At 40.6% G+C, this 17762-nt stretch overlaps 1 protein-coding gene across 4 annotated transcripts in view; it reads right to left on the bottom strand.

Moving 5' to 3' along the window:
* Window positions 1–17059, bottom strand: part of PIGQ (phosphatidylinositol glycan anchor biosynthesis class Q) — a 49868-nt gene extending 32809 nt beyond the window's left edge. For 2 of the 4 annotated variants that reach the window (XM_072982397.2, XM_072982394.2), the window contains exons 1-4: window positions 16364–16496; window positions 9206–9906; window positions 5123–5254; window positions 2514–2634 (exon numbers count right to left, since the gene is read on the bottom strand). In XM_072982397.2, the coding sequence (XP_072838498.2) occupies window positions 2514–2634; window positions 5123–5254; window positions 9206–9879 (927 nt within the window). In that variant the 5' untranslated portion in view covers window positions 9880–9906; window positions 16364–16496. Of the gene's footprint in view, window positions 1–2513; window positions 2635–5122; window positions 5255–9205; window positions 9907–16363; window positions 16497–16844 lie in introns of those variants that run through there. The other 2 variants (XM_072982395.2, XM_020812592.3) reach the window with 2 other exon arrangements.
* Between the last annotated feature and the right edge of the window lie 703 nt (window positions 17060–17762).

Here is a 17762-nt window from a genome sequence, read left to right as displayed (position 1 = left end):
AACTTCCAGGCAAGCTGGCAGGCTGATTCTTCTGTGTGTTTTAAACAATAACTGGTTCTTTTGATTTTCTTTCTGTTTACTTGCTTAGCATAAACAGATGAACTGTAATGCCTGTCAGGTAACAACATGTGCGCTTACTTCCAGAGGTGATATAGAGAGGATTCAACAGCGCAGAGATGGTACATCTAAAGAAAAGGGTCCTTCATGACAAAAATCCCTTCTCAAGCACGACTGATCACACTGCATCTCTTAGGACTCTCTGAAAATGCAAGGAACTCTTAGCTTGGAATCCCAGAGGCTAACCTTGAGAAAGCTGCTGCCCTTTAAATGGAAGCACTCTGTTCTATTCATGGCAACAGTTTTCTATTTACAGTAAAGCACTGCTTATGCCAAAACACACACACACACACACACACACTCAAGATAAGCAGTTCTGCTCCACAGAGCTAAGCTGAGCTAAAGACATTTATGGAAGGTATTGCACATCTCAAGAATGGCTTCCCAATAATGGTATAAGGAGGAGCTCCCTATGACTGTTTCATTGCTCTAAACATTCCATGTAAAAAGAGGACCCAGAAGGACAAAATGGAACAAAATCCAAAGGCAGGCAATATTTTTTATTATTTATGCATTATTTCAATTTGTATACTGCCCCATAATGCACACAGCTTACAACACATTAAAAATAACGAATATTCAACAATAAATTTATCTATAAAATTGATGAATCCTGCCATCAGCTAAAACCTAACTTTCAATAAAATTAAACAAGTTAAATCAAATGAGAGCATTTCAGGTAGTTAATAAAAGGCCGTTTTGAAAAATAAATACAGTTTTTGCTAATTTTAGAAAACAACGAAGGAAGGTGCCTGACAAGATTCTCTTGGAAGTTTATTCCACAGGGAAGGGGCCAGGATTGGAAAAGTCTTAACTCTTTTGGTCACCTTTGGTGTCACTATTTTTAACATTATGGACTGTGAGGAGCAGGTGGGATGGGCAGCTATTCCAACACACATCAAAGTCTTAAACAGTGAAGGGCTTTATAGGTCATGCCTTTAAATTGGGCATGGAAACTAAATGAGAGTCAATGAAAGTGTGCCAAGACTGGGGATATGTGCTGCTATCTGCTGGTACCTGTGATCAGTCTGATCACTGTATTTTGGACCTGGTGAAGTTTCTGTACTAACTGCAAGGGCAGCCCTATGCAGAGACTGTTACAGTCCTCTGTTTTAGAGATTACCACCTTGAACCACTGTTGTTAGGCATTTCTCCTCCAAGCTGGGCAATCAACCAAAGCTGATGAAAGACACTCTTGACTGCAGCTGATATTTGTGTCTCTACAGACAGAGTTGGGTCTAAGATGTACACACATTTGATCCTTCAGGGGGAGTGTAACCCCACTGAAGCCAGGTAAATATGCCTCTAACCAGTCCAACAGTCCATCCAAGAGAATGATCTCCATCTCGTTGGGATTCAGTTTCAATTTACTGACCCTCTTCCAGTTCATTATCAATGCTACACAGCACAAAAGAACTTATGCTGCATCACTGGCAGATGAGGAATAGCAGAGAGAGTGATGTGTGTCATCCACATACTGATGACAATGAACTCCAAATCTTCATACGGCTTCTCCCAACAGCATTATACAGTTGAAGCTAGAGAGATCCCATAATGAAGATCCCAGGGGGTGGACCTCACCTCCCCAAGTTGTATCATCTGAGATCAGCCCTCAAGGAAGGACTGGAACCACCAAAGAACAGAACCTCCAAGTCCAAAACTCAATAGCTGTCTCAAATGGATACTGTGGTTGACAGTATCAAAGGCTGCAGAAAGATCCAGAAGGGCTAGCAGGGTTATATTCCCCATGTCTGCCTCCTTCAGGAGATCATCTTGGGCAGTGACCAATTCCATTTCAGTTCTGTTGTACGGCCTAGGCCTCAACTGATATGGATCTAGGCTATCCATTTCCTCCAAGAACATCTACAGAATATGGTCACCACCCTCTTGATCAACTTACGGAAACTTACCAACAGGTCTATAGTTATTAAAATCACCCATGGCTAAATTTGGTTTCTTTGGAATGGGTATTATAATGGTCTCCTTTAAGTAGGAAGGTAAAAAGGCCTTCCATAGAAATGAATTGATGATTTGTGTGGCCTATTCCCTGGTTGACTTCTCTGCTGATTCTAAGACCCACAATGAGCAGTAATTCAAACTATGCTTCCTGAGGCTTCATTCAAAAACCTAACACCATTACACACACTTATCTGCACAATCTGTACTTTTAAAAGACACCTACCATATACTTTTGTGCTGCTGACAAGCATCTCATCACTGTGTCCATAGAGACCATTTCTTAACTGTAGCCGTCTTCCCTGAGCCAGCGCCCTGCAAATGGGATGGACTATAATTCCCCAGCTGGTGGGGGACAATGGGATTTGGAGTCCAACACATCTGGAGAGCACCTGGTTAGGGACCTCAACTGAAAAAAAACACAATAAAAAGAAACTTACGTCAGCCATTGGAATGAGGGCATTGGCAAGATACCCAATCTGATTCTTCTGGTACAACCAGGACATCAGCAGTATTCCAAGAGCCACATCAATAAAGATGGAAAGAAAGATGTTGGCTTTTCTGAAAACAGGGTAATTAAAAAAAATCAGATTCAAGAAGCAGCTCATTAAAAGATTTAAAAAACACCTTCTAAAGTAGCCTTCCTCAAATCTATTCCCCATTCTCAATGCTTTGGATTACAAGTCCCATCAGCTTCAGCTGACATGGCAAATGGTTGGGGATCATGGGACTTGCAGTTCAAAACTGTGGATGGTGCCAGGTTAGGAAAAGCTGCTCTACAGGATACCAAGGCAAATCAATACAGGAAGAACAGCTCCTCTTATGGTACATACCACTGTGTCATGTTAAGTATGATTCAAATTAAGAAAGAAATCTAGAAAGCTGATCACGGTGTCTCTTTGATGCTTAAATTCCAGTCATGTATCTGAAGCTTTCTTAGATGCACTTCACTACTTTAACTGAGTGAACTAAATGATAATACCAAATACTGGCTTAGAATGTAAACCAACACATTAAAATTTCTAAAGAAGCAGGAAACCATGGGCAAGACCTGCATATTTACTTTTATTTTCTTTTTGATCAGCCTGTCAATCTCACCCTGATTTCTAATTCCTGGTTTGTTTCTTTATCGTAAATCATGATCTGTTCATTCAGATTTTGCACAAACCACAGTTCAGCTTCTTTAACTAGGGTTTGGCATAATGTCCTGAGGCTCCCAAGGGCTTCTCCAGATTAAAAGGGGACCCAAAGGAGTTTCAGAACCTAGGGTGTGTATGTGTGTGGAACAGGAGACTTTTAATGAGTGATAAAAGCCTGTGACTAATGACATCACGAACTTACACAGGCGTAAATGTTCACAAAATTTCGGCCACCACCTCTTATCTTCACTTGATCCCCCTTCTCAACCATTTGCCTGGACAGCAGTGTTCATTTGTATGAATACTTGTAGCCCAGCAAGGATTTAATAAAAATATTAATTCATGCAAGCTTGGTACCCATGGTCATATCTTGAGCTCTTTAGTTACCACATCACTTATAGTTGGGAAGCCCAGCATACCAGTCCACAGTTGTTTTCTACCAGTGAGATTTTCACCCACTCTGACCTTCAATTGAAGGACAGCTTCTGTGGATCTGAGAGGCCCAAAAGGTCCAGCCCCACCCAACCATGCTGGACCTGGCAGAGGAATCAGTTCTGGTAAAGCTATTCATCGAATCATAGAGTTGGAAGGGCCCTATACAACCATTGAGTCCAAACCCTGCTCAAGGCAGGAATTCGAATCAAAGCACACCTATTAGCATATTATCATCCATAAATGCACTAATCCAATTGCAAATCCCAGAGCTTGCAAAAGTTCCATTTTTTGAACAGCAATGCCCAGAAGTCCTCAACCCCCATGGGCCAATGGCCATATTGGTTGGAGGATTCCTCTTGCTGAAATCCTGAAAAAGAAGAATGTTTCCAAGCTCTGGCAAACCTTGTATGCTTCTAGAACAATGGCCTATAGGGCTACTCCAATTCATTCAGTGCAGATATAAAAAAACAAAACAAAACAAAAATGCATTTGACATTCTGATTTAAAATATCAGATTTTTTTTCTCTAAAAATTAAATCAATTCTGAGGAAAGAAAGCAAGAAGCAAAAAGATATAAATAAATGTGTAACTGGTGTGTCAGAAGCCAAGAACACTGGGTATTTGCAAGGGGGCATCTGAGGTCACTGCAACTATGGAGGCAGCAGAGATAGATGTTTCTATACAGCTGTGCTGGTTCTTCCTTGCCAGCCCTGTTTCCTGGACAACTGCGAGGGAGGGTTCGGCAGAGATCCCTCCAGCAGGCTGTTTAGCCCCAGTCCAGGGTCGCAGGAAAGCAATGTATCCTTTTTGGTGGGGGAGATGGTACTCAGCTGACCAAAGGAGAAAAGGACTGCACAATGCAGACCAAAGTGGGGTCAGAATCACCACAGATGAGATCCCTGACATTTCCCTCGATTGGGTAACAGAAAAAGAAACCATTCCTGCCCAATCAAAAGATGGTCTCTAGCTCAGTGTGGATTATTCAGATGCAGCACCATAAACATCATAGAACAGAGGCATGTTTCGATAGAAACAGGGCAAGGGGAGCGCACAATTGTGTTCCATCTCGTCTATAAAACCTGGCAATGTAACATAAACTCAGCAGCATTTCATGCTATACGTCATCAACATCACTGGTACTTGCCAGAATTTTCCAGCTTCGCAGAACTCTTTCCGCATAGAGTTCACTTCAATCACAATGGCAAACCACAGCACTCGTTCAGTAAACAAGCTGGCACAAATTTTGGGCTCGAAAATAATTCTGCTACCCCCACCCCACTCTGCATGGCCACAAAAAAAAGGGAACGGTGAAAGTGCTCATTTTCATTTTTAAATGAACCGTAGCTGCCTTGGACAGCCCCAAACCAGGCAACAGCAGTCTGTTAGAACAAACCACAGTCAAGCATGGTTTCGGATTATTACCGTACCTGTTCTAAGAAACCAGAGAACAGGGAACCGCCACCGGCATGACTTACCTCATTAGTTGGATCTGATCGGGAGCTTTCCTCTCGCTGCTGATGACTTGGAGGTGCTGCAACCGATGCCCCAGCTGCTCACAAGTTGACAATTTGCTCCAGATGAAAGACAGAGGCCAGAAGGTCAAAACCCTAGATATAAGAAAAAGAGGAGTAAGAACAAGCACACTCTCCCGAAATCTGCAGCCAAAACCACCAGGGCATTCACGCTTTCATTATTATGAGAATCTTTCCCGGTTCAGTGCTCTGTTGTTATACAAGTCATTAGGTGTCCCCATTCTGGATGTTGCTGGTGGTTGGAATGAGATAAAAACAGTCAACATTCCCACAACGATTTAGGGTTTATTTGGCAATAATTCATTAAAAAAATAATTTACTAAAATGTTCAACAATTGAACATTCATGATTCCAATTGCTAAATAACAACTTACACTGATTTCTTTAAGCAATGAAGAGAAGTTAACTGTGTTTTAAGTTGTTACTTTTGGTACTATTTGATTTTGGTCATTTTTTACCAATACAGTAAATTTAAATTGTTTTATATACTAAACCGGGGGTGTCCAACCTTTCACCTTCACTGGGCCACATTAGAAGATGAAAATTTGGTTTGGGCTGCACATAAAATAACGATTCAATAATTGACAGTGTCAACTAATGGTTAACATTATAAAGTTCATACATTTGTCTCAATGTCTCAACATTAACAGATCAAGTTAAGATTTTAAAGTTAATTCACTGGCCATACTTTTAACACTTCCAAGATCAGAGCGCATTGCTCCCCTCCCTAGGTAATATAAGAACAATGAGAAGTGAGATTGCCAAAACATTTACTATCACATCTTAGAAATACTTCATGGCAATATTTCGGCATCCTCCTTGAAAGGACCTCTTTGGGCTTGCATGGCAAAAATCAAACATTTCACAGCTCCTCGGAGGAAAAACACTCTCTACAAAATAAAAGCACAGCTTTTGGGACTGAACTGTAGTACCGAAATGAATATCTACTTACACTGTGCTAGCCTAGAACTTTTCTACCTAATTTACTACTTTTTCACAGCCTAGGAACTTCGATCCAGGAGCATTTAAACATGCCATCCCATCTTCTAATAATCTTTTAAGTTTCAGTAAAGTGGTATATATTTCAAAGGTCAACATTTGTCTCCTTTTAAGAATCTTCACATTGATGTAGTAACCTTACTTGCCAGTTAGACCATCTGTACTAGGACTATTATTTGTATTCTTCAGCCACAATGTGTGGAATTTCAACAGATTCTGCAATGCCAAACGAAAACATGCATGAATCTGTTTAGCTATGTCAAAATATGTACTTACTTAAGACATTCATCCATATTTGTACCTTCTGTATTTTTATCCTTCATTATCCTCCATCCAGTCATATGTATGTATAACTATACTGTACGCTTAATCTGACAAAGTCTAGGAAAGATGAGAGTTACGTTGTAATTGCCTTATCTTCTTTCAATATACCTTCTACAGGGTTATTACATAATGGCTTTGTTGCCTTTCTTTTCTAATGTTATGCTTTTGATGTACTTAGAAAGAAATTTTATTAGCAGTTTTTTTATTGTTCACAGTGTGTGTTTTGCTTGAACTGTGCTGCATTCAAACATCTAACAAGGAAATGTTCCACTGTGTTAATTTAATTTCTGATAAACGGCTTTAGTATGTTTGCCTAAAAGCTCATCTCATTGTATCTGGTGGAAATTACTTGCTAGCATAGTGTGTTTAGGATTACAGGAATAAAACAAATACTATACACAAGATGGTGCCACAGAGCAGCCTATAGTGGAAAGAGGCACACTATAGCGGATGGCTAATATTCAGTATAACAATTTAAGATTCTCCTGTAAACCTACACGAGCATTTAGCCACAGCCAGACTACGGGAATACAGCAAAATATATCTACTTCCCTATAAGCTGAGACTTTTATTCAATGTACAGCCATGAAATTGATAAGCAGGAGTAGAATTTGTACTACCACTGAAAAACTGTATTGCTGCTACGGGATATGGAAAGTTGCCTTATAAAGAACGTCAGACTATATGTCCATCTAGCATAAGTTGTATTACATTTTCTGACTGGCCGAAGTGCTCTGTGGTTTGTGGCAGAGAGAGACAGGCCTTTCTCATCACTAAGAACGGCTGGACTGCTCAGTGATCTAACCTCCAACTAATGATCTACGAAGCTGTTACAAATTGGTCACCATCGGGCCTGCTGGAAACATTTTCACCCCATCTGTGTTCATGGACATCCACCTGCACATACAAATCTGAAGCCCAAGACAAAATCCCCAATGCCTTAAAGGCATATAAACGCATTAAAGAAGCTAAAAGGTTTAACACATCATACAGAAAGCATGAAAAAGCCAACTGTAATCTTCTATGACAGTACGGCTCAGTTTGAAACCTGTTGATGTACAGTATTCTGTTTCCCATAGCCCAAGGCTACACTTGCTGAGGTTTGCTCATGAATGCTTTAGCAACTCGCATCCTAATGGAATTCATCAAGCTGTCCTATGCCAGCTCAGAAACAAAACTTCCAATCCACAGATTCGGGCAACACAACATGATCACGCTTGATGGGCCTGCCCAGTTCTAGTGCTGAGCATTATCGGCTAGAGCTTTTCAACTTCACACCCATTCAGAGTTACACTTGGAAGCCAGTATTTTGGCATTCTCCCAGGGCTTTCTGCTGAAAGCAGTAAAAGAACATAACGGGCCATTGCTACATTGCCAGATATGGCACCTGAAACCTGTAATCTCTGAGCAGATTCTGTAGCCCTCATTTCAGAACTTGGTATAAACAAGAAACCTGCCCTGAACATCCGGCCATGGATTTTGGAAATTTTGATTTTTCTGCACTACCCACAGCTCAGACTCATGTGGAGTTAAAAACTGTCCTTCGTGTGTGAGGTTTGAGTAGTCTAATAAAGGTATTGCCCTTCATATCTTCTGATTGTTATTCATCCTAGTGGATCATAGTTTAGGATTGGTATTTAAATTAGGATTCAATGCGTCTTAAACTGGGTTTGTGAGAATCCCAGGAATTACCTGAATTAGCCGCAGAGTAACAGCAAACAAGCTTTCCTGGTGCCATCTGGAAATCAGATTGTTCATAACCAAAATATATACATAGACTCAAGGGAGTCACTATTTTAGGTGCTATTCAACAGCTCACACCAAATTCAAACGTACACCTTACATCAGCAGTAGGGGAGGTTTGCTCCACCAATTGTTTTGGCCTACAGTTCCCAAACCTCCTTACCACAGTCCATGCTCCATGGAACTTGGGAACTGCAGGCAAAGAATAGTGTGAAATTAAGTTTCATTGCTCTTCTTTTAAAATGTGTGAAAGAATCCTTTGCAACACACAGGTATTTCTTGATAGATGCCAACATGGAATAAACTAGACTAAAAAATTAACTGTTCTTAGCTTTAAATATGGTCTTTTAATGATGCAAACCACCATTGTACAGTGGTGCCTTGCAAGACGATGTTAATTCGTTCCACGAAAAACGCTGTCTTGCAAAAACATCGTCTTACAAAATGTGGTTCCCCATTGGAATGCACTGAAATCCATTTAATGCATTCCAATGGAAAAATTGTTGTCTTGTGAAAATGGTTCATAGGAAACATCGTCTTGTGAAACGCGGTTCCCCATTGGAATACATTGAAATCTATTTAATGCGTTCCAATGGGGAAAAATATTCCTCTTGTGAAAATCGTCGATAGGAAACAATCTTCTTGCGAAGCGCAACAGCGATCACAAAAACTAATCATCTTGCGGATTAATTGTTTCGCGAGTTAATTGTCTTGCAAGGCACCATTGCATACTCACTATATTCAGATTTAAATATTGTCTTTCAAGGATGTAAGCTGCCTTGGGTCCTTTTTAAGGAGAAAGGCAGGGTCAAAATATTTTAAATAAAAATAAAATAAGTGAATATTCTTGCACGTTCTTGGGTCTAGCTACGCAGGAAAGGCATGTCTGACTGATTCTGTTCTATGTTTGAATTTGTTTCAGTTCACTTGATGAAACTGGCTCCATATCACATGACTTACCTACTTTTACAGATTCCAGAGATAAGCGAAAGGAGGAATGTTACCAGCATACAAACAGGTACAGAGGCCTGTTTCAACAGTTCCACAATAATACTGGCTTCGACTCCTTCTGATTGCCAGTGGGTGAGCTTAATAGGCCCCTCGTCATACCTATCTTTCATGAAAAGTAACCTGCTGTTTGCAACAGTATCAAACACAGCAGCAAGTCTGGAATTGTCTACTCCATTCTGATCAGAAGAATGAAGTGGATCCTGCAGAGAGTGAAGCTGAGAAAGCATCACTTTGCGCTGGTCATAATAAATTAAGATAATTTCATCTTCCTCATTGCCATTGGACTGGTTCCTAGTGGCCAAGCAGGTCCAAAACTTGCTGTTTTTCTCCCTGCTGAGTTGGATCCAGGGGTCATGTGAAAAGATGGCACCAAGATCTTCAAAGAACCTTTCCAAATTCTCTTCCTTGGTTTGTTTGCTGTTAGACCACGAGCCCAACACAGACAACTTGACTCGTGTGGCATGTTGCATTTCAGAGAGATACTGCTTCACCTGTCCAGGGATAAAAGGGAAGTGGATCACAGCCAGGACCACAGCGGAGTTCTGTTCTGGAATCCATCGTCCAATCAGAAGGCCACTTTCTGCCGAGGAGCAGCAGAAAGGGAAGAAGATCTTCACCACCATGATAGAGAAATGTGGAAAATACAAAACCTAGAGATAAAGCACACATACAGTTATACTCAAGATACTTATGAGTCAAAATACTAATGTGCATGAAGATAAAAGTTGAGAATTTAACCCCAGCCCAAACAACTAAGACATGTATAGCTGCTTCTAAAACTGAAAAAATAAAGCAATTGTCCTTTTGAGATGCTTGTTTTCACCTGGACCACAGTGCAGGACTAAAAGGAATGGATGGAGAGTTAGATTTCATCTAAACTTGGGAAGAAAATTCCTACCAGTAAGAACTCTATAACCATTGGAAGAAATTACCTTCAGACTTGGTGGGCTTTTCTTTTTAGGAGATACTTGAAATGTTTTCTACATCTTATTCAGGAAAGCAAACAGTAACTTACCTTTTAAATTCCTTTGTTTAAATTCCTTTGCTGAGCCAGGAACAAAGATAGCAAGGCAAATGTTGTAGACATGCAAACACACCCACCCACCCCACTGTGAATTCCAAGGTGACACTAAAATCTCTATTTGTATAACCAGAAATGAAATGCTGACCAGGAAATAAGCAAAACTGTCTCTTTAAATAACTCAGCAGCATCCAACAGAAACATCATTCCCGTGATGGGTGGGGGGTAAGCCCAGAGATAACAACATCCGGCATTCATTGTCCTTTTCTGTCCTTCAACACGGCACCAGGCCTGCCATGTGAAAAACTCAAACCATCCCTCTGGGTGTATACTCTTGTGAGGGCCCAATGATTAGAACTTTTATTGCCTCCTGTATACAGAAGAGGGACGCCCCTGCTTAACCTTATTTCTCTTTAATGAAGTACAATAGAGCTCTCTAATAGCTTAAGATTCTACATTTCTCCCAAGAAAAGATACAGGTCATTTGAATTGGGACATCTTTGCAGCCTGGCTGATTTACTCAGAGAAAACACCAGCCTGTCAAACGATGCTGCAGGAGGCAATGTGTTTTCATGGATGAATTCCCAGTCCCTTGAGGGCAGAAGAGCAATGTCTGTTTGGTACATGTCCCGTTTACGTGTAGGAAGACGATGACCACAATTACTGGGCTCAGGCCTCACTAGCCTTTTCTTTTAATAAGTGCTGAAGGGCCCTCTTTCGCTGAAAAGAAGATGTAGACAGCTAGGAAGAACTTAGGAATGCCGTTGGGTACGAAGTGAGCAGCCTCACTCACCGTGTGATAATTCCTCTTCAGTCGACTGGAGCAGCATTCACTGACAAACCCGCAGCCTCCACTACCCCACGCTTCGGCAAGAGCACTTGCTCCCAAACCGGGGGGTGGGGGGGGTTTGAAGAAATTCTATGGGGAGCACAAGACTAGGATATGTTCATAGCAGCAACCTATTTTTTATGACTTGAAACATTTTTTTAAAATGTCACATTCATTTTGTTTCTGCCTTATTCCTCAAGGCACATTATATTTTTATTTATTTTTGTGCCAAGAAAAACTATTTGTCCTCATTTTTAATTTTTCCCCCCTACCGTTTGCATTTATATTGAATTACAAATTGTATTTTTTTTTGTAAAGAAAAGCGGGGAGGTGGGAGTGTTTCTCAGAGATCAAAAAGAGGGCAGGAGCTGGTGACTTTGGCCACTGCCGGTCAGGGTGGATAAAAATCAACCATTTTTAAAAATCAAATTGAGTCAAATCATGATTGAAATCAAGATTTCAATTTAAAAATCTGATTTTTAAATTTTAATTGGGATTTAAATCAAATCCACTCTGCTGCTAGTACAGAGGGCCAAACCTGAGCTTCCAAAGAAAGCAGGCTCTCAGAGCAGAATCTAACACTGTGGCACATCCATGCTCTGGTGCCTGCAGAGCAAACACGAATGCAGGGACAGCAATAGCTTTTGAGAGAGTGCAAGAAAACACCATCCCAGATCCACCAGCTCTACCCTTCAACTGCTCACTCTCAGCTGTTTTTCTTTTGGCCATACTGTTTTTTCTTTGTTCAGATAGGAAAAAAAAATTGAAAACTGATGTTAGCAGAACAAGGGTGAGCCAGCTGCAATCTTGCAGAACATGTTGGACTATATTTCCCATCTGTCCTCGACAGTATAACCAGTGGTAAGGATGTTGTGTGCTGCAGTCCAAAAGATCTGTACAGCTGCACTTTGCCCACCCCTGTACGAGTAGTGGAACATTTGTTGGGAGGAGAGAAGTCAGTGGGTAAGTGTCTCTCACTTGTCTCCTAAATCTGCCCAGTGGTTTAGGTATCTGGCTGTGGAGCCAGAAGTTGGGAGTTTGATTCCCCCACTGTACCTCTTTGACAAGAGCTGGACTTGAGGATCCATAGGGTCCCTTCCAGCTCTGTAGTTCCAAGAGTATTCTTATTCTAAATGCTTTGTGAAGAATATAAGGGTTTGGGACAACTTTATATTTTTCTTGCAGTGGGCTCTGGCTGCTACAATCTCCCATAACTGAAAAGAGATGAAATACTAAGTCTACAGCAGCAATTCTCAATAGGGTCATATGGCCCCAAGGGGGTCCTGGCACATCTGAAGACTAGAAACACTTCTTCACATACCATCCTATAAGGTTTGTTATACGATTTACACAATCCTGATTCAGCCTATGTTTCTTTCATCTTATGTTTATGTGGCAAAAAAAAGAGATGAGAATGGCTGGTCTACTCTAGATCAAAAAGAACACTGTGCGAATGCACAGGAGGATAACACAAAACCCGAAAAAGAAACAAACAAGCTTAAGGCATTATTGAGCACAGCACACAAATGCAAAGTTCATTCAGATCTGCAGTATGCCTAAACAGCACCAGAATATGCTTATTAAGCCATGGGGATGGCGGTCATAAAAGCTCTTTATTGTCTGAATACTAGGACCTCAGAGTAATGAAAGGTTATTTTAAAAGCAAGCGCTGATGCTGAACCAATAGAACCACTTCTGTTCAAAGATTTTTTTGGTAATATTTGAAAAAACCTGCACAATCTCATTAGAGACAAAATGATTACATGTACACATCATATCAAATAATATCTTTATCATACTGTTTCCCACTCTCTGACAACTTCATCAGTGTAACAGGAAGCCCTATTTCAATTGTACAATGAAACCTTCAGATTGGACATCTATTGAACAGATTAACTTGCTTTTATATATTTTTATCTTTTTAAACCGCCCTTATTTCCAAAAGAGGGCAGCAAAAGTTGAAAAAGTACATTCTACAACAGAAATTAGACAGAACGCAAACAATTCAAGACAACTGAGCTCAGGAAAAAATGGCTAAAGACGATATACACAGCAAGCTTTAGAACTTAGCAGGCATTTGAACTCAAGCCCCCTGAGATTAATTCCAGAACTCAATCTACAAGAGATAGTCAATTCATTTACGCTTGGGACCCTCTGCTCTGAAGATAGCCAGGTGTGAGCCAGTACTATATTTGCTACACAGACTAACAAGAGATACCTTATGTGATCAGACAGCTGTACTTAAGCACAGCATTACATAATTATAATTACAAATATACAATGATTTTAGTGTTCAAAGCAAATTCTTAAAAAACAAAAGAGAAGACACTGAATGCAACAAAACAAAGAGGAATGAACTGTTCTCTGAAGTTCCAAAATCAATTCAAATCCCATGTACAGTGGACCCTCTACTTACGGAATTAATCCATATTAGAACGGTGGCTGCAGGTCGAAACGTCTGTAGGTCGGGTCTCCATTTACCTACAATGCATTGAAATCTGATTGATCCCGTAACCGGCCGTTTTTGTTCCATTTTTGTTCCATTTTGGGTTTTTTTCTGATCTGTAGGTCGATTATCCGGCTGCAAGTCGAACCTAAATTTTGCGGCCAGAGAAGTCTGTAACTCGAAAAGTCTGTAAGTCGAGCCGTCTGTAAGTCGAGGGTCCACTGTATTTTAAAAAACAAGGTTTCCTTCCTTGGATGTAGTAAGCAATCTGGAAAGTTAACTCCTTTACAGTATTTTGTTATTTTATGGTTTGTTGCCATTTTAAACCACCCAGAGTAGCCCTGGCTGCCAGAAGAGCAGCATATCAATAAAATAAATTCATTCAATCAATCAATTTCATTGCTGTATATGTACCTTATTATGTCACAGCCCATTCACTGGGTCAGACAAGCCCTGATTACAGAATCATCTTAATTAACATTTGATGCTTGTGGTTGACGTCACTCTCCAGGATGTCTGGCTCAAGGTCAGCAACCACACTATCTGGGTTATCCGGGATATCCAAATCTTTCTGGTATAATTCCTCTGTGTATTCTTGCCACCTCTTCTTGATGTCTTCTGCTTCTGTGAGGACCCTACCATTTTTGTCCTTTATCATGTTCATCTTTGCACAAAATGTTCCTTTAATATCTCCGATTTTCTTGAACAGATCTCTGGTTTTTTCTTTTCTGTTATTTTCCTCTATTTCTTTGCATTGTTCATTTAAGAAGGCCCTCTTGTCTCTCATTGCTATTCTTTGGAAGTCTGCATTCAGTTTTCTGTAGCTTTCCCTATCTCCCTTGCATTTTGTTTCCCTTCTCCTCTCTGCTATTTGTAAGATACTACCTGAAGATCAAATGGTAGTATCTTCAAGCTTGTGGCATGGGAGAAAGAGGGAAGTGGAAAGTTAAAATGTATCTATTCATCTGTCTATTCGAGGCCTTACAAATAGCCAGATGAATAGATACATTTTAACTTGCCACTTCCCTCTTTGTCCCATGCCACAAGCCTGAAGATACTACCATTTGATCATATTGAAATAGGGCAGAAAAAAGCTTTCTTTTTTTTTTTTACAATAGAATGAAATCCCAATTCCAGTGAAAAACTTAAAATATCTGAGAAAGAGGAACACAGTCCAAAGTGCCAAATAGCAGAGGGCAAAGTAACCAAATATAAAAGGAGTCAGGTTTTTGTACCTTACTCTGAAGCTGAGAAAAACATTTCAGCATATCGGGATTTGGAGGTGTAAATCTATTTGCTATGTCTCGCTATTCTCCTTCAGTGGAACTTAAGGTGCCATATAAGTGCCAGCTCCACACCTTGCTTCCTTTTAGATACCCATTTAGAATTGTGTGGGTAAGTAGAAAGAGTACCAGCCTAGCTGCTCCTATTTGTTAGCTTTAAATCTTGTCTTTTAACCATGTAAGCCATCTTTGCATACTCATTGGTTTTAGCTTTAAATAAGCCACCTTGGGTCCTTTTTAAAGAGAAAGGCAGGGTAAAAAATATTTTAAATAAATAACCAACTGCTTCCCTGTAGTCATCAGAAGAGAAAACCTTTCAGATGTTCAGAGATTCTGAGCTCTCCATGACGGATCAGGAAAGAGATCTTGGTGTGCTGGCGGGCAGCTTGATGAACGTGTGGTGAGGGCATCTGGCCTAGATGCTTTGAAAATGGGATGGGGCAGATTTCTGGAGGAAAAGTCCATCACAGGTTACAAGCCATGATGGGGATGTATCACCTCCAGGCTCAAAAAGAAGGTACCTCTAAATGCCAGATGCAGGGGAGTGGGATCAGGAGGCAGGTCTCTTGTTGTCTCATGGGCTCCCAGAGGCATCTGCTGGGGCCCCTGGGAGATCCAGGAAGCTGGACTAGATGGGTCCTTGGCCTGATCCAGCACAGGGCTCTTCTGAGGTTCTTATGATCTGAGGCTGGAACTCCCCATCATCCCTCACAACAGATTATGCCAGCCAGTGCAGATGAGAACTGAGGTTCAAAAACTCCTCGAGAGTCAGATTATTTATTTACCCTGTTTTCCCGAAAATAAGACCTAACCTGAAAATAAGCCCTAGTAGGATTTTTCAGGATGCTCGTCATATAAGCCCTACCCTCCAAAATAAGCCCCAGTTAAGTGAAAGACCACCCTCCACCATGGAGCAGCAACCAGAAGATGATGACTTGACTGTATTTGAATAAATGTAGATGGTTGTCCATGAAAAAAAAAAAATAAAACACCCCCTGAAAATAAGCCCTAATGCATTTTTGGGGCAAAAATAAATATAAGACCCTGTCTTATTTTCGGGGAAACAGGGTATTTAAATTTTTTTTGCCCCACCTTTCTCCCAAGAAAGGACCCAAAATGCCTTACATTAATAAAACACAACATCAAAGCTCAAAACAGTCAGTTATCCAAATATTCAACGAAATAATAACATTATTTCGCTGAACGTTAGGTAACGCATGAGTAAAACAGATTTAGAAGCAACAAAATGCAAACCAGCTTCTTTTAAAAACCTCTCCTAGACAGTCTAAAAGGGAAAGCCTGCCTAAGGAGAAAAGGTCTTGTCTGCTGGCGGAAGGGCAGCAACGAGGGGGCCAGCTTGGCCTCCCGTGGCAGGGAGTTCCACAGGACATGGAGAGAAGTCTCCTAACAGCTCTGAAAGGCGTCGAATATGAAGCCCGCCGGAAAGCAACTCATTCCTCGCAGCCGCTCCGTCCTCTCCTTCCTACCCAATTTCCGCCACGGCCACCGTTTCCCCTTCCATACTTACTTCCCTCCGCTTTTTCTTTCATCAGGTGCCTCTTCCACCTTCAGGGACAACAAAAAGCAGGCCCCCGCCGCTTGGCTTCAAGCCACTTCCGGGTGCTGTCGGCCGGTTGCTAGGAGACCAGGTTCTCCTCTCAATGTGTTCCGTACAGATTCCTAGCTGTATTGAATTAGCGTTCCTAAGCATTTAAGTTCCGTACCTAATCGAAGGCGGGAGCACCACGGCGTATAGACACTTCAAATAAATAAACATGAATAAAATTCTCCCTATAAAGAGGCTTTCTGATGAGCTGAAAACAGTTTAAGCTGCTCTTTTCTCTTTGGCTTCTCAATTTCCATCCATGTATCTCACAGACAACCTTGAATGTTGGACACATTTTTTTTAAGACTCTTGTTTGGCTGTCACCTTTTATTATTATTTTTATCCCCCTTTTAAATTCCATTAAAAAAAGAAAATGCATGGCTACCTGTAAATAAAATCTTACCACGAAATTCAGACGATTTCAAGCAGTAACCCTGGGTTCCTTTATACTGATACTCTGGAAGAAAAAGAAAAAAACCCAGGATATTATATATTCACCTTGAAGCCTTTAGTTTCATACCAATCTGATGAGGTCTCCTGGTTTAAATATGAGAGAACAGACCCCCTGAACAGCAAATTACTCTTGGCTAGCCACAGGAGTAAAAATATTTTCTCTACAAAACCAGGGAATGTGAGTAAAATTCAACGGTTGCTGCCACACCCTCTGTGAGAGCCACACACCTCCCTTCCAAGGCAATCTGCTTTTTTCTGATAAGCTTCAAAACTGTTTCCATAATTCTCGGAAATGTGATTGAACCCTTTTGTCAGACGCTGATAGCGATACAGAATATATCTACATATGCTATTATGCATGTCTTATTTGTGACAGTCCAGCTTCTGCAATGAGGTCTTTTTTTTACATTGTTTGCACACCATTAATCTTGTACAAAAAGAAATACAGATGTGTTATAAGCGATAGAAGAATAAAGGACAGGAAACAACATGGTTTATAACATTCTTTTATTATTTTGACCTATTCAACACACTGTTATGGTCTAATATCAGGTTATGATTAGATAACTGCATTTAAATTTATTCTAATTGTTACTATTTTCTGTGATATTCCAGTAGTTCCCTCTCCACAACATTCATATACATTGGAGAAAAAGTACTCTTTAATAATACATTGGCAAAGACACTTCCTATTTTGTACAAGGATGGAGAAAATCAGAAACGGGAAATGTATGCACATTTTCCAAGAAAGAAGTTCCTCTAAATTCAGTGAGACGTCCGTTGGCACGACACATTGCAGACAATCCACAGTAAACTTTTTACTGTCTGTTAGCTGCAACTCAGAGAGAAACTGGATATCACACGCATG

The sequence above is a fragment of the Pogona vitticeps genome, chromosome 13, assembly GCF_051106095.1.
Source record: "Pogona vitticeps strain Pit_001003342236 chromosome 13, PviZW2.1, whole genome shotgun sequence".
NCBI classification, from domain to species: Eukaryota; Metazoa; Chordata; class Lepidosauria; order Squamata; family Agamidae; genus Pogona; species Pogona vitticeps.
The sequence above is the reverse complement of the archived record's forward strand: the minus strand, read 5'-3'. Positions and strand labels throughout refer to the sequence as shown.